This window comes from Bos taurus, chromosome 5 (assembly GCF_002263795.3).
Source record: "Bos taurus isolate L1 Dominette 01449 registration number 42190680 breed Hereford chromosome 5, ARS-UCD2.0, whole genome shotgun sequence".
Taxonomy (NCBI): domain Eukaryota; kingdom Metazoa; phylum Chordata; class Mammalia; order Artiodactyla; family Bovidae; genus Bos; species Bos taurus.
In genome coordinates, this window is record NC_037332.1 from 63,396,262 (window position 1) to 63,419,039 (window position 22,778).

Sequence of the window (22,778 nt, forward strand, 5' to 3'; positions counted from 1 at the left end):
AAGTCTGGAGTACTCTCAGGAGTTTGGAAAATCTTTTTTTAAACTGGTAAGTTTTCATTACTGCTTACATTTCCTTTGCATACCACTTGTTTTTCCTCCCTCAAGATGAATGTATATTTGTACATGTATACCTATATGCACATACATATAGGTTTATGTGTGGGAAAGATTGAAAACAAAACTTGTTTCAAAAGTATATTTGCATTTTTCCTGCAAGAGGCCTCATGTTTTCCATCAAACTCTCAAAGCATTTGGTGACTCAAAAAGGGTTAAATATCAGTAAACAATGGACATTCAAACAGACACTCCATCTTCTTTTCCTATGCCCACAACTTGTGTCTATGTTGTCAATTTCCCTCGAGTCTAGATGACTCTGACAGCAGCATATCTAGCCATATCTTTCATATTCTGTCTTCAGGCTCTCAAAGCTCCATATTATAGTGAGTTGTTAGCATAATCACTTAAGAAATAATTTACTGCCTACATTTTCAAGTTTGTTGAGGAGAGTTGGCCTGTAGGTGGAAAAACAATCAAACTGTCAATAATTGTAATGTAATCAGGCATGTGTACACACACTTGATCTTAGTTCATTGTCCTGGAATTTCTTCCTATTTCTGTTTTTATTAGTGGGGGAATTGGCCTTACTTATTTTGTTAATAGAGTAAATAAATTTTTCTTTAATATATAAAAATGAACTAGAAAATCTATTTTATTGGTTACTTCTTCAAGAAGAAAAGCGTATTTATTTATTTTAAGAAACTTTCTAGAAGGTGAATAGTCCATATGTGGATATAAAGCAACTATTTTACTGAGTGCTTATAAACTGCATTCAATTGCCTGGAGAGAAAAATGAACACAGTGAGCTCTAATTCAAAAGTTAAAGAGCTTTCTATGAAGGTAACATCATAATGACTAACAGCTTTACTTTACAAGTGCTTTTATATAAATTATCTCATTTAATTATAATAATAAGAAATTATTATTATCCTCTTTTTAAAGAATAACAAAATAAAAGCTCAGAATGATGAAGTAACTTGTCCAGGATCACACAGCCAGCAAGGGATGGAACTGGGACTCTCACATTTTCTGATACCATATTTCATACTCTTTCACACATGATGAGTAGCTCTCCAACCTCACTGTCACATAATATTTTAGAGTATGCCTGTAATTTTATTAAGCACCCCTGAAATCCTGATACTCAAGTCATTAACACATAGAACAGCTTACATAAAGAAGGCATTTTTTGAAAGGGTAAATAAAAACAACACCGATATTCTAGAATATGTGCTCATTTATGTCCTGGAGAAAGCTAAAAGTCCCCAGAAGAAAGGTCTGTACAGAGATACTTCCTTATCACTGTACACCTGTCTATGTGTAAGTCATAAGTAGATCACTGCCCCTTGGTCCTGCATTCTAATCAAAGCATTGTTCCTATTTGAGTTGTATATCTTTCACAAAATGATGCATGGGGGAAATTCCTTCTAGAGTTTCAAGCTAGGAAAGAGTTCCTTTCTCTACATGCCTTGAAAATATGCCTTATGATGACAGTTTTGTAGCCCACTTTTGTCTTGGTTGCCAAGAAACTCAGGGGCAAGTTGTATGCTTAGTCTCAATCATATTCTGATTTGGAATCAACATTTAAGAAAAATGGTCTGCATTTTAGTGCTTGTTTAGTTTTGGGGTCAAGCCAAAGTTCAGGAACCTGTGGGGGAGTGTGCTTTGACTTGGTCAAGCCAAGTCAGTGGATAAGAAATGGGCCACTGTGAGTATTTGGTCGGTACCTGCTACCTAAGGAAAAGCATACACTACTGAAATGCTAAGTACTTTTTCTGTCAATAAGATTTTTTATAAGAAGGTCAGTGGATCCAAGAAGCAGACAAAGTACAGTATCAGAAATTTATTTCATTATTCCCATGCACATCATTAATCATTTGCACATGATTTCAGCTAGTAATTTAGCGTGTGTGTGTTAGTGACTCAGTCGTGTCTGACTCTCTGCAACCCTGTGTAGCCTGCCAGGCTCCTCTGTCCATGGAATTCTCCAGGCAAGAATACTGGAATGGGTAGCCATTCCTTTTTCCAGGGGATCTTTCCAACCCAGGGATCAAATCCATGTCTCCCGCATTGCAGGCAGGTTTTTCACTGTCTGAAACATCAGGGAAACCCTGTCTCCTAAAAATTAGCAAAAGGTAAGGTTTATTAAAAGAATTGAGATTCTTAGGAGAAAGTCACTTTTGCATATAAAAACAAAGAACTTAAATATCTTATACACCTGTACCAAATAAAATAAACTTTTATTACATTAATATATTTTAAAAGCATTGTAAATGAGGATCTGGCAACATTCCTAGAAGAAGCTAGTTGAAATACACATATTGAAGATTTATTGATAATTTGTCCTTAAGAAATTAAGAATTGGAAAGCTTTAAAGGACACTCTGCCAAAGAATAATCCATAAGACAAAAGATAAAATATGTCATGGAATTATAGAGATAAGATCTAGTTCTATCTTTTAATTTTTAAATTAGGAAACTGAGGTCCATTGTGAGGTGTTATTTTTCAAGTCATACAGCAAGTGAAAGAGGAGAGTGAAAAAGTTGGCTTAAAACTCAACATTTAGAAAACTAAGATCATAGCATCTGGTCCCATCACTTCATGGCACATAGATGGGGAAACAGTGGAAATAGAGACAGACTTTATTTTTGGGGGCTCCAAAATCACTGCAATGGTGACTGTAGCCATGAAATTAAAAGACGCTTGCTCCTTGGAAGAAAAGTTATGAACAACCTAGACAGCATATTAAAAAGCAGAGACATTACTTTGCCAACAAATGTCCATCCAGTCAAAGCTATGGTTTATCCAGTAGTCATGTATGGATGTGAGAGTTGGACTATAAAGAAAGCTGAGCATGAAAGAATTGATGCTTTTGAACTGTGGTGTTGGAGAAGACTCTTGAGAGTCCCTTGGACTGCAAGGAGATCCAACCAGTCCATCCTGGGGGAAATCAGCCCTGAATATTCACTGGAAGGACTGATGCTGATAGCTGAAACTCCAATACTTTGGCCACCTGATGCTAAGAACTGACTCATTTGAAAAGACCCTGATGCTAGAAAAGATTGAAGGCAGAAGAAGAAGGGGATGACAGAGGATGAGATGGCTGGATGGCATCACTGACTCAATGGACGTGAGTCTGAGTGAACTCTGGGAGTTGGTGATGGACTGGGAAGCCTGGCATGCTGCAGTCCATGGGGTTGCAAAAGAGTTGGACACGACTGAGCAACTGAACTGAACTGAGCAGCAAGTTAGTGCAGTGGTAGGAGTAAGAATCAGATCAGACCTCCTTTCCTCTCTGAGAGTGAACTTCACCAGTGCAATTTTGTTTCATAGATTTTTACTGATTATAAAAGTAAGGCAAAACTATGATTAATGTCAAATGAGAATAAATTGCAGAGAAATATATACAGCATGAATTCATGTTTTTAAAGCACAAGCAACATTCATCTATTTATCTATCTATCATCTTTCTATTTGGGATTGCATGAACTTAAAGAAAAGTGGAAGCATATACACCATGCTAACACTGGATATTCATAAAAAGAATGAAGCAAGGGAATAAGAGAAAAAAGTAAGATAATAGAATTTTGTGAAATGGTAATATGAAAATGGCATCACTGATTTGGTGGACATGAGTTTGAGCAAGCTAGAGGGGGTTGGTGATGGACACAGAAGCTTGATGTGCTGCAGACCATGGGGTTGCAAAGAGTTGGACATGACTGAGCGACTGAACTGAACTGAATATGAAAATGAAGATTGTAAAATTCTATCTATAAAATTATTATTATATACAAATTGACTGTGTACATAGACAAAGGCTAGAAGGTCACTAGAATATATACACAGACCAGGACATGGACAAAAGAAAAAAGTCATTTTTGATCAGGGGTTGGGTTATGGGTATTTAAAAATTTTGTGTAGTTATTTAAAAATAGCTTTTCCAGTAATAAAAACTAAAAGAAATCAAATGAATCTCTTTTGTGAAACCACTGAAGCACACCTATTTTAACTCAGAACTGATAAAAAGACTTAATCACATTCAATAAAGCATTCATTTGGCAAAATTTAATCACCACCAAGAGCTTCCCTGGTGGCTCAGATGGTGAAGAATCTGCCTGCAATGTGGGAGACCGAGACTTGAACCCTGGGCAGGGAAGATTGCCTGGAGAAGGGAATGGCTACCCATTCCAATATTCTCGCTTGTTGAATTCCATAGACTTAGGAGCCTGGTGGGTTACAGTCCATGGGGTTGCAAAGAGTCAGACTCAACTGAATGACTAACTGATAATGGTAAGGACTGATAACTGTAACATTTATATGTTTCATGTATAAGTGTTTACATACACATGTTTGCATATTCGTGACTGCATAAATAGCCATTTGTTTACTGTTTATTTATTTACTAAATTCATGCATACTTTCTTCTAGTAAATGATGTAGACAATGAAAATGGTGTCAAAAAGAGTTGGACTCAACCAAGTGACTGAAGTGAGTGATGCTTACTATAAAAATTTTGGAAAATTTAGGAAAGCAGAAAATAAAAATCACTGATAAACTTACTCAGAGACATCTGCTGTTAACTTTTTTCATATGTCCTTCCAGAACTTTTTCATGCATGTGCATTAAAAGATGGGATGATAATTTATTTGGTTATCAACTTTTTCCACTAAGTAGTATATTATGGCTATATTTCCACAGTAATAAAAATAGACACAATGTCATTTTTAATTAGCTATTCAACATTTCATCATAAGGAATTACAGTAACTGATGTTACAAATCTCTATAAATGGTAATTTGGTTTGATTCTATTTCTTCAATGATCATAAATGACATATATATATGTATATATACACACACACATATACATATTTTGCTCTTGTCCTGTTTCCTTAGGATACATTTCTAAAAGTGACATTGTTGGGTATCATTGTTCTTAAATTTATATAACTCTCTAAAATTTTATACTCAAGTATCAAAAATACTAGTAGATAAGAAACCCTTTGTTATCAGAATAGTGTATCATAGAACAACCAGTATAAGCTTTAAAGTTTTTCTCATGGGTAAATGACTCATGTTTATCACTTCATTCCTCATTATAATTTGGGAAAACAAATTTGTATCAAAAACAAATTTGAAAGTAATCATTATGATGATCTATAACTTATGAAGGTCTGTATCTATATTTCAAATCACTCCTAATTATTTTTACCTCCTACTCTCACAAGTATGAGGTTATTGATGGTAGACTTTGTAAAATGCTCTGACATTTATGTGGAAGTCATGCACCTACTATTTTTAAAGTGTCTACAAAGAAGACTCTTTGCAACTGTTCTCCAGCTTAATGGTAAATGTGCAAGAGGTGTGTGGTCTACCAAAAATATCAGCTATATCCTTAAGATTTGTTGTTGTTGTTTAGTTGCTTAGTCATGTCTGACTCTTTTTTGTGACCCCATGAACTGTGGCCCACCAGGTTCCTCTGTCCCCCAGGCAAGAATACTGTAGTGGGTTGCCATTCCTTCTCCAGGGCATCTTCCTGATCCAGGGATCAAACCCACATCTCCATGTTTCCTGAACTGCAGGCGGATTTGTTACTGCTGAGTCACTGGGAAAGTCTATCCTTAAGATATTCATAATTTATTAAAAGTAATGGGTCATTATTCATCCCTGGAGTTGGGAAGATTCCCTGGAGGAGGGCATGGTAGCCCACTCCAGTGTTCTTGCCGGGAAAATCCCATGGTTGGAGGAGCTTGGTGGGCTACAGTCCACGGGGTCGCAGAGATGGACACGACTGAGCAATGAGCAGCAGCAGCATTCATCCTTTGTATCACTGAAGATTTTTTAAGGGAAAATGGATAGAAGGGACTTGAAAAACATGAATTTTTAACGATTTGAGCTTCCCAGTAGTAAAATATATTATCTCTGGAAGTGGTGAACTTATCATCATGGGATGTATGGGAACAGATGTTGACTGATCATATATGAAAGATGGTGTGGAAAGGGTATCAGTATAAGTTGAAGACAGCACTTGCTCACCTCTCTAGGCCTCTTCTAGAAGGTTAAATATTATGTTGAAGGGAAAACAATGTACAGGTTCCAACTATTGATACATCATAAGCAAATATTAGGCCAGAGAATAACACCCAATTATTTCATACTTAAGAGAAACTGAATTTCACATATGAATATTACTTGTACTTTCAAAACCGGAGAATCTCAGCCATATTCTAGTGATCAAAATCTATATTATGTAGGCTATTTTAGTTTTTAATGACTATTTAGAATAAAAGATGTTAAATAAATTTTAGGGTCTATTTTGCTAAGGACACAATTGCTTGGTTGATTAAATACTATCTCTTGATAGAGATTAGTGAACTCAGGCTAGTTTAATGCTCACTTAATTCATATTGCTACATGGTTATTCTATTATTGAGGGATTTCTTAGATTTAATCTATCTGGGGGAAAAAAACGAGTTACTCAGTGAAGTGTTATATAAAATAATAATAAAAATAAGTTCTCTCTTGATTTAGACAAAATAGTGTGCTTGTAAGCTAACGTATTCTACTACCCACCTTCCCCCAGTTGGCTCTATTAAAAATAGTGCTGCAAAGAGAAATAAAAATCAAAAATAAATTATGCCTGTTGCACAGCATTTCACAGAGAGGATTTTATGTACAATTTAACAGTTCATGGAAAAAAGAATATTACCGGAGGCAAGGAAATTCTTCCTCTGAAAATAAGTGAAACCCAAATCATTATTAGCATATGCATTCACTTTTGGGAGGTAGGAGATATTCAGGTCTATGATTCATTTTAATATATGACCATGTGGTTTGTGCTTTAGGAGGGCTTTGGGGTTTGAGCTAAAGTCTTCCATACCAAGTTAGGTTTTGCTAAGAGCAAGTGGTTGGTTTTACACTTAAACACCTCCGTTGGCTCTCTATAGTACATATGCATATGAATTGAACTAAAGAGGAAGAACCAAAGGGCTGGCTTCCATTGTTCTTTATAATAACATATTTTATTGAAAGGAATATGAACTTCAGGAAGAAATCAATCTACATTTGAAGGAGCTGACTTTAACAAGTTACCCTTTCTTCATCTATAAAATGGGTATAATACCACTGACTTATTTGGAGAATTGAATGTTCACAAGAGTAAGTTGCATAGCATCTGGCACACAGGAAAAAAGGAATACAATTCAGCTTCTTTCCTCTTTGTCTTTTTTCTAATAGGGGACTCTGCTGCTGCTGCTGCTAAGTCGCTTCAGTCGTGTCCAACTCTGTGCGACCCCATAGACAGCAGCCCACCAGGCTCCCCCATCCCTGGGATTCTCCAGGCAAGAACACTGGAGTGGGTTGCCATTTCCTTCTCCAATGCATGAAAGTGAAAAGTGAAAGTGAAGTTGCTCAGTCGTGTCCGACTCTAGCGACCCCAATGGACTGCAGCCCACCAGGCTTCTCCATCCATGGGACCCTCCAGGCAAAAGTACTGGAGTGGAGTGCCATTGCCTTCGAAATTCTAAATACATTAAAAAAAAAAAAAAAAAAAAAAAAACGAAAACCAAACATGCTCTCCTACAGTTTGAGGAATGATATTCTCATCAACAATCTCAGCAGGAGGTCAGCTATCAGTTACATCAGTGGCAAAGTCCCTCTGGATGCAGATCTAAGCCATGTGAATAAATATCAGGGACCTGGAAGCAACTAAAGCATCAGGGGGAGCAACTTGTGAAGCTGTGGGGATGTCGGCCCAAGCCATTCAGAAATAGAAGCTCTTTGGGGAAAGGGCCATGTGAGCTCTCTCCCTCCAGTAGACCAGGGAGAAGGTGAAGCATAGCTCAGGAGGAGAGACCCCTTAGTCTGCCTTAGAGAGTTCCTAAATTCCTAGAAACTCTCCATGGAGGGTCTCTATGGCTATGAGGAACCCTGTACTGTTACCTGGTCCTTAGACTCCTGGAGGAAGAAAAGCAAAAGCTTAGAAAGCAGGATGGTGGATTATCATTAACTTGTTTTCAGGCTTCCCTGGTGGCTCAGTTGGTAAAGAATTCGCCTGCAATGCAGGAGAGCTGGGTTTGATCCCTGGGTTGGGAGGATCCCCTTGAGGAGGGCATGGCAACCCATCTAATACTCTCACCTGGAGATCCCCACGGACAGAGGAGCCTGGCGGGCTACAGTCCATGGGGTTGCAAAAAGTTGGACATGACTGAGTGACTATGTGCACGCACACGTGCACACAAACATACACACACACAACTTTCAGAGCTATGTATTCTCTAGCAAATCACTTCAGAATTGCTGTATGTATTCAATGTAGATGGTGCAGTCTATGGTAAAAAGCCTTTACAAATTCACTTTAATAGCTTTCATTTATAAATACAATTTAGGTGAAATTCATATATTGGCAAAAGTAGAGTTTTAAAAGACTCTAGAATATTCCTCTGAATACAATTCAATCTTAAGTATAGGAGGAAAAAAATCCCAGCTGTAAACAATACCTTTTAACGAAATACTAATTTTACATTCAGGTACCTGAGATCAATCTAACACAGTCCATACACCTAAAGTAGTTTAGCAGATTATAGAAACCAGTTAGAAATAGGGGGGTTGTTTATAAGATTATCTACCACCCCTGTATGGCAATGTCTGGGCACTTGATTTTACTAAGTATTTGCTGTTATGTAAGATAAGCGGGTCTGGGGGAGCCACTTGTTGCCTCCACTTTACTTAAGTGGGCTTCCCTGGTGGCTCAGATGGTAAAGCATCTGCCTGCAATACGGGAGACCCAGGTTCAATCCCTGGGGCGGGAAGATCCCCTGGAGAAGGAAATGGCAACCCACTCTAGTACTCTTGCCTGGAAAATTCCATGGACAGAGGAGGCTGGTGGGCTACAGTCCATGGGGTCACAAAGAGTCAGACACAACTGAGCGACTTCACTTTCACTTTCTTTCTATACTTAAGTGATCCTCAGTTTCATCAAGAAGATCATCAGCCTGATTCTTAGAAAGTGTGACAATCTGAAGTGGTTCCAGTGAACATGGTAAATTTCCTAACTTGAAAGTACTTCTTTGTTATACAAAGACAATGGTTAAGAAATAAAACTTCAAGAAAGACTTCATATGAAAGCAACTTAGAATATGAATAGTTAAAGCTTAACTACAATTTTCACTGGTCAAAAAGAAAAGCAAATCAGATTTCCCAAGTATTTCTTGTTGTGTGGTACATACTCTACATAGAAGGATCAGTTATGTATACCTGGATAAAAAGGTAAGAGAATTTATATTTATTGATCACCTGCTTACCTTGCAGCCATCTTATGAGGGAGTTGTTAAAAATCTGAATTTATAGGGGAGGAAACTGAGATCAAAGGTCACAAAACCACTAAAACATGACACTGGAATCTGAACCTCAAAACCTGTTCTCTGAAAAAAATCTTATATCTGGGTGTACATGATGACATAAAATGTACTATCACATCACATGTACAGCATTACCAAAGAACAGGATGTTCTACGTAAAATGAAGTATTCAATATAATTGAATCCTACTGCCAAAGTGTTTGGCATTTAAGTCTGATTTCCAGTGGGAAGCCAGACATTGTGTTTGTAAAAATCATCCATGAATGTTAGTCCGAGTGAGAACCTAAGGGACTGACCTAAAATAAAGTCAGTAAATATATTTACTCTATTTCTGTCTTAGTCCTGGACAACTGGGGCTGCCAGCAGTTTCTAACTACTATATAACTGCTGAGGAAACTTTTAAAAGATAGAGAAAACTGATTTCTATGAGTGGAACTAGTTATATGATTCATAGAAACTGCTCAAACTTTGAGCTGATTCATAGGAATGGAGATGGAAAGTGAAAGTGAAGTCGCTCAGTTGTGTCCAACTCTTTGCGAAGACCCCATGGCTTGTAGCCTACCAGGCTCCTCTGTCCATGGGATTTTCCAGGCAATAGTCTTGGAGTGGATTGCCATTTCCTTCGCCAGGGGATCTTCCCAACCCAGGGATCAAACTCGGGTCTCCTGCATCGTAGACAGACGCTTTACCGTCTGAGCCACCAGGGAAGCCAGATCCTTTTCTGGTTCAATAAATATTTTGTTTATGAAAACACCTGAAATTAGAAATGCAAGTGGGGTCAGGGGAGGGCAAATAAAAACAATGAAACATAAGGGGCAAGAGTTTGGAAAATTCAGTGTTGATTCTTGATCCATCATGTATCTCCATAGCCTATGGTTTTAGTCTCCCCCAAAGGACATGAGTCTGAGTAAACTCCAGGAGTTGGTGATGGACAGGGAGGCCTGGAGTGCTGCAGTCCATGGGGTCGCAAAGAGTTGGACACGACTGAGTGACTGAACTGAACTGAATCACCTTCTGAGGTTTTTAGCAACAAACATCATAAATGCTTATAAACTATGCAGCTCTGATGAAGCCAGGCATAGTGCTTGGTTCAGTGGCCTTCCAAAACAAAATTCCAGACACTGATAACATACATTTGGTAAAGTAGTATTTCCCGTGTTCACTCTAAATTTACCTCCTGTTGATTTCATTGCACATCTCTTCCTCATTGTCAAGTGAAAAGAGAATACTCAGATTTCAGAATAATTTAGAACATTTAAATCAATACATTCTAGATTTTTTCTCTTCTCTTTGCCAGGGTGCATTGGAATTTATGGTCTCTTTTAGTAATTACTCTTCCCTGGTACCAACTGACTGTCAGCTTTGTTATGACCTGCATTCTAATTGACACATCACAATTTCAGGGAATACAGCAAATTGAACATGAAAGCTGTGAGACTAGCTGACATTATAAAGTTCTTAAAAGAAGGGCTGCAGTGTGTTTTTCTTCATATGCCCATAGTGTCTAACACAACATCTCCCTCATGATAGAGCAGTGGAGAGCTAAAATTTAATACATGTCTACATATGTCAGACTCGACTCGCATGCCATTGAACATGTTTCTACAATGATCCTATATTAATATTTCCATTTTATGAGGAAACTGAGTGTGTTGCCTAAGATCAAGCAGCTAGTAAACAGCAGGACTAATATATGAATTCATGTCTGTCTGACTTTTTATTTCATCATGTTATTTCCTGACCAGACTCAGTACCCCAACACATTAGACATGGAATGTCATCTTCACAGGGTTGTTTATCACTTCTCTAGTTCTAGCTGGTCTCAAGAGGGAAAAACCTTCTGCCCAGTAGAGCTGTAATTCACAAATGGCCTGATGGTCAATTGGAATGCCACATGTTATGGTCAATCACTTAGTGCATAATTAGTGTGTAATTAAGAAGTGAAAATTAAGGCGCATACAGAACCAGTCTTTGTTAATAGTAATGATGCTTTGGGGATTGAGTCTTTCATTTTCATTATCACTGTAGAAAAACATGAGTAAAGGATAGGATGGCAATCTAAGAGGGGGAAAGAAGAGAATTAAGTGAAAATAAACTGGATTGTTGACTACTAAAATGTCCTGCAAAGGCAATTTTGCCCGAGTGGCTTTTTTAACATTTACTCTTATTTTCATTATAATCATGTTTGTAACGTTTTCACAATTCTATGGTACTATCTGAAGAATTTTGTAATATTACTGTTCAATGTCACCTGTCTTCCAACAGAGATGCATTAAGTCTCTGCTTGAATATTCTCAGTAATGGAGAACTTACTATGATAAGAAAACACATTCTTACCTTCACATCAGTAAAAAAAAAAAAACCAAAAAAAAAACATTCCCTACATTTTTCTTGAAATTATTCTTTAAGCATATCTGAAAGAACTATCTGGCAACATGCATTTCTAGGCTGGCTCTTTGGATACTGGAAAAGTCCTCAATGTTTATCAGCATTTGTGTGTGAAAGAGATAGCTACATGTGTCATCATATCATGTTTGTGTCACTAATCAAAGTCACATGATTTTGGTACTTTTTTAGTAGGTTTCTTTTTTCTTTTTCTTTTTTTTTAGTTTTTAAAGACTAAAACAAATATGTTTCAGCGAAAATTATTTAGTCTTTTTAAAAAATGATCACTTGCTCCATTACTCTTGCCTGGAGAATCCCCATGGACAGAGGAGCCTGGTGGGCTACAGTCTATAGGGTCACAAAGAGTTGGACACAACTGAAGCAACTTAGCATGCATGCATGCCCATACTTAGCTCTACATTAATGTTAACTGGCATAGTAAAATAGCACATGGGGAAGAAAATCTCTCAGTTTGCTAAATCTATATAGTTGATATTGTTTAGAGATCATGGTTGTTTGACATGAATGGAGGGAAATAATTTGCAGCTATTATTATTATGGTAAAAGATGAATTATCTATAGACTCCTATCATTTTATAACTAGTCCCTGAGTACATTTATTCATTACAACATAAAGGAGAGATTTCCTTACTTGTATTCTCACCATTAATTTCTCGAAGTTCACTGTTAATTCCAACATCTATGGAATTCATTATTTTGTCGATCTGTGTGAAACAAAAAACATATAAAATGAATTATTACATTCGCTTTGTGTTGCACTTTTGTTTTTTAAATTTCTTTTTTTTTTTGAATGTCATTCTTTTATTACTGTTTTACTGAACATAGGACTGCTGTTCCTCATTGAGTTTTACTTAAAAAAAAAATACATTTTATTTTTAGGCTGCATTATTTGGCATGTGGGATCTTAGTTCCCCAACCAGGGATCAAATCCATACCCCCTGCATTGGGAGTGCAGAATCTTAACCACTGGACCACCAGGGAAGTCTCATAAAGATTACTTTATGCAGGACAAGACATCAGGTTTACACATGAATTAGGCAAAAGGGCATTAACATCTTAATATTCATCAATGTATATAATGCTGCCCTCCCCAAAATATTCCAAGCAGTAATATTGATGTATATGTATTCCTTACCCATTGATTCTTCCTTTGTGGGTGCCAAGGAGAAACATTATCCCAACCAGGTGCCATCATTTGTTTTTTTTTTTTTTTTTTTTACTTTTTACCCCATCCTGAACCCTCCTCCCTCCTCCCTCCCCATACCATCCCTCTGGGTCGTCCCAGTGCACCAGCCCCAAGCAAAAAAAATAAATTTCTTATTTTTATTTTTTATACAAATTTTAAAGGCTATTTCCATTTACAGTGATTACAAAATATTGGCTGTATTTCCTGTGTTGCAAGATATACCCTTGAGCCTATCTTTTAGCCAATAGTTTGTGCCTCTTAGTTCCTCACCTCTGTATTGTCCTTCCGGCCTCCACTGGTAACACTAGCCTGTTGTTCTCTGTACCTGTGAGTCGGCTTCGTTTTTGTTATATTCAGTAGTTTGTTGTACTTTTTAGATTACATAGATTACACCAGTGTCTTTAGGCAGCTCTTGTCCTCCCCTAGCTGATTTTGACATAGGCTAGTTGATACCCTTCTGTCCCCCTTCCTGACTTTTGTGCGATCTTCTAGAGAAATAAATATTTTTAACATTAAAAAAAATAGATTACATATATAAGTGATATCATATAGAATTTATCTTTCTCTGTTTGACTCATTTCACTGAGCATACAGCACTGCATTTTAAAATGAATTTCCACTGCCAGAAGCATATATTCTTGATATTATTGCCACTGCAAAACTCCAATTAAGAGATCAACAGAGAAAGATTTAAAGGGAGACAGACATCTTTTGAATTGCTTTTAGAAATACAAATTTAATTTCCTTTTCTTAAACTTTCGAAATCAGCTTGCCTTTTCTCTGAATTTCCTAAAATGAACTTTGTTTGGACTTACATGGGTCAGTAAGTTAGACATTGTGAATTCTTTAAACTCAGAAGGGGAAGGAGCTGAGGATAAGTTCACGTGACAATGTCCATCTTCTTGGTCATTCGTCCTCTTGGATCTGAGAGCATGCATCTCGTCTGACCAGTGAAGTGTGGCCACTGGACCCAAGTTCTGATTAAATGGTATGACCAGCCACAAGCTTATTTGTAGCATATAATCACAAGAATCTAGGAATGGCAACAACTTGATTCTAAGAGATAAGTTACATTATTCACAGAGTTAATAAATATAAGAAATGGATAGATCTGAGTAAACTATCAGACTACTACTATGGAATTCGTAGGAAAATATGACTGTCTCAGCTTTAGCTATTTATGCTTTAAACCCGGTCATCATCCTAGCAGCCTTAGTGAGACAGCAGGTTTCAGAAATGACAATGAGCATTACTTAAATGTCCCATTTTGTTCACCCTGAAATAGATACAGAGAGATTAAGTGATTTTCTCAAACAGCTCAATTCAGAATGTCAATACCAGACCATTTCTATTTCTCAGAATACTCTAGTGACCTATTGTGCTTCAAAACCTAATTCTACTGGCACAATCTTTTGAGAGACAAAATGTGACATTTTAGAATGAAATGCTGAGGAAGAGTGTGGTCCATTCTTTGCAGAAATTCAAGAAAAAGCAAGAGACTTCATTACTTTATGATGTAGTCCTCTTAATGGAGAAAGGATGATATATTATTAGCCTTAAAAGGGCATTTACTTCCTGAGTAATTCCAAGAAATTGAAGACTTTGTCTTTAAGTAGAGCTTAAATTGGTCATAATGGACTGCACACATTTTTCTTTAATGTCCAATAGTTGTAAAGGGAAATATTAAGTAACTTGTGTTTTTTGTATGATACTTGGAGAAGGGCCAGGACCTTTCTGTTTAATATTAAGATTATAAGAAGCTCTTCTGAAATTATAAGATATTTTAAAGAAGGAAGATGAGCTAACAGGGTTTAGCAATTAACAAAATGATATAAAGCAAACAAAAACACAAAGATTTTTCTCCATTTGTCAGCTGCAATGCTTAGTTGGGCACAATGTGAACATTTTCTTGTACCTCATAGCTAGTTATTACTTCTGCTTGATATCAATTTCTATGGAAACAACAGATATCCCCTCATGTGTGGAACTGTGTTTGTTTCTATGCTCGCTGTGAAATTATCATGTATTATCTCTAGAACTTTTCCCTTCCACTTGGATCTATTTGTGGTATTTTTTTTTCCTCTGAAAGACTTAAAAAGCTGAAAATCCCTTCCTCAAAACTCTCTTGATGCTAAAGCTTTTTGTAAAGAATAACAAGAAGAACAAATCTTACTTCTTCCCATTCGGAAGTGAAAGATGGTGTTCTTTCAGAATTCCCTTTAGAGCTGTGATCAGCAGGTGAAGATTCACTCCAGTTAACTCTTGATGTTTTCTCATTTGAAGGGTAGGCAATGAGATCAGAATCCGATTTAGAGACAGTTTTGGATAAATGCATGTCGATCAGGGCTTTTGGTAATGACCTTATTCTCCCCAGGGTACACGCTCTCTCCACAAATCCCCCAGTGTTCACAATCCACTGGTCCCCATTCCGGGATCCACTTCTAGCTGTTCTTGTGCCAACAATGGTATGGTTTTCGAGTTGGCTGCTTTTTTTGTGAAAAATTGTTCTACTGACCACCTTGGGTTTAATTTTCTTTACCACAGGTTCTGATTTATTTTCTATTGGAGTTTGCTTGAAAGGCAAAGGACTATTTGCCAAACTGACTTCATCTTTTTCTTCTTCGCGTTCATCTCTTTTCCCATAGAGATGAAATGGATTTTCAGGGGACTCACAGGCTGGAGAGGATCCATGAAGGAGACCTGCAAATTGTCCAGGATCATATTCTTTTGGGGGATCAATGTCCTCCTGATGAGAGAGATCATCTGCAAAAGAGAAAAAAAAGGTCTGGATGCTCATTTGGAAAGGACTCTGAAAGCCCCGATACAATAGCAGCACCCTTTTGAACCTGTGTAATGTCCAAACAATTGATTTATTGTTACACAGTGATATCCTCACTTTATGAAATACCCATGACCCTACAGTGCCGTGTATAAAATAAATGTGTGTGTGTGTGTGTGTGTGCATGTGTATACCAGATCTTCCTGATATACCTTAGGGTGTATTTCAAAGTTATGAATTGGGTATTAATTGAGTAATTGCCCACCCTTCTCCTTTGTCCTCAGGGAGTATATTTCATATTGGATAACAAAATTAGGTTTTCTTAATATGGGACACCCATGTTCAAACTTTTGGAGTAAATGAATCATTGTACAGTTAAGACATCAGGCAGGTAAATCAAGATCATATATAATGACATCCCTTTGCTCTCCCAGCAAATAAAATAAAAAACAAAACCTTGAAAAGAAGTATAATTTGGGATAATTGAAAGGTAATAATCCTAATGTGTTACTTCAAATATAAAATTAAGATTAATTCTACACAAATTATATGATTTAGACAAAAAGGATTTATCCATGCTTAACAGGCAAACAATGCAGTATCACTAAAAAGTGAGACCCTTTTACAGGAAACTGATGTTGCACTACTAACACAAAGCTGTCCTTTTCTTTCTTCTATGAAACAGATTCAGTTATTTTTCAATTTCTTCAGATCTTTAAAAATGTAATCCAGAAAAGAAACCAAAGAATAAAATTTTTATTACTTTAATCTTTTCTAAGATGAAACATAAATGTTCTCTGAGATTTAAAATATGTGCGTGTGCTCAGTCATGTCCAACTCTTTGTGGCCCCATGGACTGTAGCCCGCCAGGCTCCCCTGTCTGTGGAATTTTCCAGGCAAATTGGGTTTCCAGGCAACCCAATATTGGAGTGGGTTGCCATTTTCTCCTGCAGGGGATCTTTCCGACCCAGGGATCAAACCCTTGTCTCCTTTGTTTCCTACATTGGCAGGTGGCTTCTTTACCACTGCACCCCTTGGGAAGCCCTGAGATTTAAAATACACCATGCTTTTTTTAATGACCTAGTTTGTCTTTTAAAGACACAGTGTGTAAAAACCTGGCCAAAGAAATTAGCGAAGGGAGTCAGTCTACTTTTTTGACTGGTCACTTTAATTAACATTCAGCTAAATATTTGCCATGATCAAAAGTTAAATTACCTGATAAGGCTAGTCTTCTGAAAAAGTAAAATATAGCCAATGTGGTAGATAAAATATAACAAATTCAAAGCTGACTTGCTAATTCACAACTTAAAGAAGTTAGTTATTATTATAAACCAAAAACATCAAAGTTTTTATAAGTTAACAAGTAACATTTACTAGGCATGAGCTATTTACTACTCACTAAATTAGAGGTAATATTTCTATCCCCTTATGTGATCATCATAACAACTCTATGAAATGATTAATAACAATCATGGTTATCTAATCGAAAGAGATTTGGTCAGAATATGTAAACAAATTGTCAACCTCAATAAATCTCAATAGATATTTGCCCAAGGAATGCTACAGACAAATCAGCTTTCTTAATTGAAGTTTGACCCCAGCTCCATATGCTTTTGTCTCTCTTGGACCTAGTAGAAGCAGGTATGATCCTGGCTTTATATATTCTCCAGACCTCAACCAGGTTCCTCTTTAGCTGTCCCAAATGAAGATGTTCCCTTCCTAGACCTAACACAGTGCTGAGTAGAAGAAAAAAGTGTCAGGATGAGAGATCCATGAGACAATGATCTAAAAGAGAAACTATCTGTACCACCCCGTACTCTCACAAGTACTTTATCTTCTCATAAAAACTTTCTAGTATACTGGGCATGGATTTTTCCCTCCTCTTGCAACAGAGATTTTTCTTGGAGGAGAAGAGTGTGTGGAGTGTAAGGCAAAGCAGCCTTAAACTCTCTAAGGCTAGAGTATATGCCCTATTACATCCATTTTTTAGAAGTCAAAATTAATATGTAGACAACTTAACGCTGTTAAATTTCCCCAGCTAATAAGTAGTTAAGCTGAGATTCAAACTAAGGCCTATCAGATACTTATATCCATTGGCCTGGAAAATTTATTATTAAGATAAAAGAACAATCTAGGGTTCAAGGACAATCAAATAGGCTCTTTGTGGGAAGTGATATGTCTCTCCTGGTTATGACTATTTATGGAATTTGGAAAAAAATGGATGAAAAGGATTTTTTTTTTCCTGCTTCATGGAGGTAAGCTTATACTAAGAGAAAGTAAAATATGGTGTTCTGTTTGAACTTATTGTCTCCTTTTTCTTGCTGGGCTACTTGGCTCTCTTATAATGCTTTATACAATAAGTAGGTTTGTATGAGATGACAGTAATGGGTAAATAATGCAGAAGGAAGCAAGAATTCTGAAATAAAGAAGTTTAGTTTGAGTATGAGAGGAAAAATTGAAATAGGGAACAGAGTACTTCAAGGCTGTATATTGTCACCTGCTTGTTTAACTTATATGCAGAGCACATCATGAAAAACGTTGGGCTGGATGAAGCACAAGCTGAAATGAAAATTGCTAGGAGAAATATCAATAACCTCAGATATGTAGATGACACCATCCTTATGGCAGAAAGCAAAGAAGAACTAAAGAGCCTCTTGATGAAAGTGAAAGAGGAGAGTGAAAAAGTTGGCTTAAAACTCAACATTCAGAAAGCTAAGATCATGGCATCTGGTCATCACTTCATGGCAACTAGATGGGTAAACAGTGACAGACTTTATTTTGGGGGGCCCCAAAATCACTGCAAATGGTAACTGCAGCCATGAAATTAAAGGACACTTGCTCCTTGGCAGAAAAGTTATGACCAACCTAGACAGCATATTAAAAAGCAGAGACATTACTTTACCAACAAAGGTCTGTCTAGTTAAAGCTATGGTTTTTCCAGTAGTCATGTATGGATGTGAGAGTTGCACTATAAAGAAAGCTGAGCACCGAAGAATTGATGCTTTTGAACTGTGGTGTTGGAGAAGACTCTTGAGAGTCCCTTGGACTGCAAGGAGATCCAACTAGTCCATCCTGGGGGAATTCAGTCCTGAATATTTATTGGAAGGGCTGATGCTGAAGCTGAAACTTCAATACTTTGGCCACCTGATGCTAAGAACTGACTCATTTGAAAAGACCCTGATGCTGGGAAAGATTGAAGGCAGAAGAAGAAGGGGATGACTGAGGATGAGATGGCTGGATGGCATCACTGACTCAATGGACATGAGTTTGAGTAAACTCTGGGAGTTGGTGATGGACAGGGAGGCCTGGCCTGCTGCAGTCCATGGGGTCACAAAGAGTCAGACACAACTGAGTGACTGAACTTAACTAAACTGAACTGAAGGGGGGAAAAAAAAAAAAAAACCCTGTAAATCACAGTCAAGAGGTTTCTGATCATGTTCAGTATAGCGAGATATTTAGGAGCATAACATTATTTAAACTTTTCTTTGAATATTATTATTAGGTTATCATCCCTTCTGTGATTTGATAAAAATAACTATAATCACATCTCAAAAGTGCTTTATAATGTTCAAGTCCTCTAGTCACAAGCAGTCCCTTCTCTCAGTAAAAGAGAATTTGATTATTAGCTCATAAGCCTAGGCTTTTGAAGAATAGTTCTTGCCATTAAGAGAGTTGATAGCATTCTTACCAAGAGTTCTGAAAAGGCAAATATTACCTATTTCAGTGGCCAAACCCTAAGAATTTCTCAAAGCAAAGACAGTGAGAAGCTGATATGGAACCTGCTGGGTACCTATTCAGTTGATTGAATGCAGTTACAACCTCCATGTGCACAGGCTCCTTTAGCCTTTAGCCACACTCCATCCTGTACCCATTCCTCCCGTAGGATTTTAGAGGTTACGTGTGGCCAAGTACCTTGCTTTGGTCAGTGCATCAATTGCATTCATCCCACATGCTAGCAAAGTAATACTCAAAATTCTCCAAGCCAGGCTTCAACAGTACATGAACCGTGAACTTCCAGATGTTCAAGCTGGATTTAAAAAAAGCAGAGGAACCAGAGGTCACATTGCCAACATACTCTATATCATAGAAAAAGCAAGAGATTTCCAGAAAAGCATCTACTTCTGCTTCATCGACTATGTAAAGCCTTTGACTGTGTGGATCACAACAAACTGTGGAAAATACTTAAGTGAAAATTAGAAAAGGCAGAGGAACCAGAGATCAAATTGCCAACATCCACTGGATCATAGAAAAAGCAAGAGAGTTCCAGAAAAACATCTACTTGTGCTTTATTGATTACGCCAAAGCCTTTGACTGTGTGGATCACAACAAACTGTGGAAAATTCTGAAAGAGATGGGAATACCAAACCACCTTACCTGCCTCCTGAGAAATCTGTATGCAGGTCAAGAACCAACAGTTAGAACTGGACATGGAACAATAGACTGGTTCCAAATCAGGAAAGGAGTACGTCAAGGCTGTATATTGTCACTCTACTTATTTAACTTCTATGCAGAGTACATCATGAGAAATGCTGGGCTGGATGAAGCACAAGCTGGAATCAAGATTGCTGGGAGAAATATCAATAACCTCAGATATGCAGATGACACCACCCTTATGGCAAAAAGTGAAGAAGAACTAAAGAGCCTCTTGATGAAAGTGAAAGAGGAGAGTGAGAAAGTTGGCTTAAAACTCAACATTCAGAAAGCTAAGATCGTGGCATCTGATCTCATCACCTCATGGCAAATAGATGGGGAAACAGTGAAAACAGTGACAGACTATTTTGGGAACTCCAAAATCACTGCAGGTGGTGACTGTAGCCATGAAATTAAAAGATGCTTACTCTTTGGGAGAAAAGCTATGAACAACCTACACAGCACATTAAAAAGCAGAGACATTACTTTACCAACAAAGGTCCTTCTAGTCAAGGCTATGGTTTTTCCAGTGGTCATATATGGATGTGAGAGTTGGACTATAAAGAAAGCTGGGTGCCAAAGAATTGATACTTTTGAATTGTGGTGTTGGAGAAGACTCTTGAGAGTCCCTTGGACTGCAAGGAGATCCAACCAGTCCATCCTGGGGGAAATCAGTCCTGAATATTCACTGGAAGGACTGATGCTGAAGCTGAAACTCCAATACTTTGGCCACCTGGTGTGAAGAGCTGACTCATTTGAAAGACCCTGATGCTGGGAAAGATTGAGGGCAGGAGAAGAAGGGGACAACAGAGGATGAGATGGTTGGATGGCATCACCGACTCAATGGACATGAGTTTGAGTAAACTCCGGGAGTTGGTATTGGACAGGGAGGCCTGGCATGCTGTAGTCCATGGGGTCACAAAGAGTCAGACATGACTGAGCAACTGAACTGAAGTGAGCTGAACAATGGAAAGCATGATATAAGAGAGATTTGAAAAGTACTTGTGCATTGGGGCTTCTTCTCTTGCTGCTCTTGGAATCTTGCCTCTATGTGAACAAGCTCTGGCTAGTCTGCTGGAAGATAAAATAATACATTACCCAGATGTTTGAAATTACAGGTTCCTCCCAGCCCACCCAAGTATAATGAGCCTACTAGATCAGAAGACAGTTGCCACTGAAAAGATAGATGGTTATAGTCATAGATACCAAGAGGAGGGAGTAATATTGGGGTGTGGGGTGGTGGTGGAAGGCACATAGAAAGCACCAGTATTAGGAGGCAGAATGAGTGGGGACACAGTGGACAAGAGCCTTATTGTGGTTTCTATTGGAAGTAATGGACAAAACAAGGCAAACAGGTTTAGTATTGGTTAGTTCAAATCTTTTCAAGAGGCTCTGGGCCATAGAGACGGTCCCTCGGTATCTTGTTCTTGGTTTTGTTATGATTGGGGCACGTGGGTAGTGGCCCAGTATGAGAACCTGATAAAGAAAGTGGTTGAAGTATGGTTTTGGATTGGTTGGTTTGCATATGAAAGGTATATCTTCTGGTGAGTTGTTTACTATCTTTAAGAATTACCTAGCCCTGGGAGGAACAGTGCCTCCAGGATCAGCAAGGTCCCAAGATGTTAAGGCATCAAACAAAAACAAAAACCCTCCAAAATAAAAAGGCATGGTTAATACACCAGCCTCACTGTCACTTCAGTTGGAAGCCAGTCAACTTCCAAACATGTGAGTGAGGCTGACCAGGATCAACCAACTCCAGGCCAATCTGCCAGCAGTCGCATTAGGCAAGCTCATCTGAGTTTGGCCCAGATCAGAAGAAAACATGTTAATAAAACCATGAACTAAATAAATGGCTGTTGATTTAAGCCACAAAGTTTGGGTTGGCTTACTATATGACAATAGATAGTTTAGTCTATATCCCATTTTAAAGAAGAATTAACATATTCTTCAAAATAAGTTTTGGCAATGTTTGTATTTTCAAGTCTGGAAATGATGATAGTAATAGTATATAACATCACTAATAGTGTTGTGAAGATGAATGAAAAATAAAAGTAAGGGAGTTAGAATAATGCCTGTGGCATGGAATACATTAAATATGTGTTTTTATTATTACAACAATAATTTTTAATCTAGAGAGTTTCATTTTTACAAAGGTAGTAGTAATTTATTATATTAGACACTCAGTAATGATTATTATTTTGACATGCTTATATATTTAAAAAATATACTTTGGAAAGACTTTTCATATTTTCTTTCTATTACTTTAGATGAAACTGAGGCAAAGCATATTTGTAACATGTCTCATTTAATTTCACACTTCTCTTTTGACAAGTGGATATTTCATGCCAAGGTACAGAACTAAATATGTTTGAATTCCAATCTGATAGTTATTCAAAGAATCATTAGCATTTCAAAGAAATGTCAGAGTAAGTACCCAATAGTAAGGAGTTCAACATTCTTTTTTACCAATCTTTGTTGCTGATATATATCACTTATATAAATACCTGAATAACCATAAATTTCATGTTAAGATGAAAACAAATTACGTAAAACAAGTAATTTCTTCTTTTATTATAGATCAT

General features: G+C 37.4%; 1 protein-coding gene across 4 annotated transcripts in view; it reads right to left on the reverse strand.

Moving 5' to 3' along the window:
- Nucleotides 1-22,778, reverse strand: part of ANKS1B (ankyrin repeat and sterile alpha motif domain containing 1B) — a 1,158,555-nt gene that overhangs the window by 507,749 nt on the left and 628,028 nt on the right. For all 4 annotated transcript variants that reach the window (XM_024992182.2, XM_024992180.2, XM_024992184.2 and 1 more), the window contains exons 13-14: nt 15,181-15,770; nt 12,453-12,525 (exon numbers count right to left, since the gene is read on the reverse strand). In XM_024992182.2, coding sequence (XP_024847950.2) covers nt 12,453-12,525; nt 15,181-15,770 — 663 coding nt within the window. The remainder of the gene's footprint in view (nt 1-12,452; nt 12,526-15,180; nt 15,771-22,778) is intronic.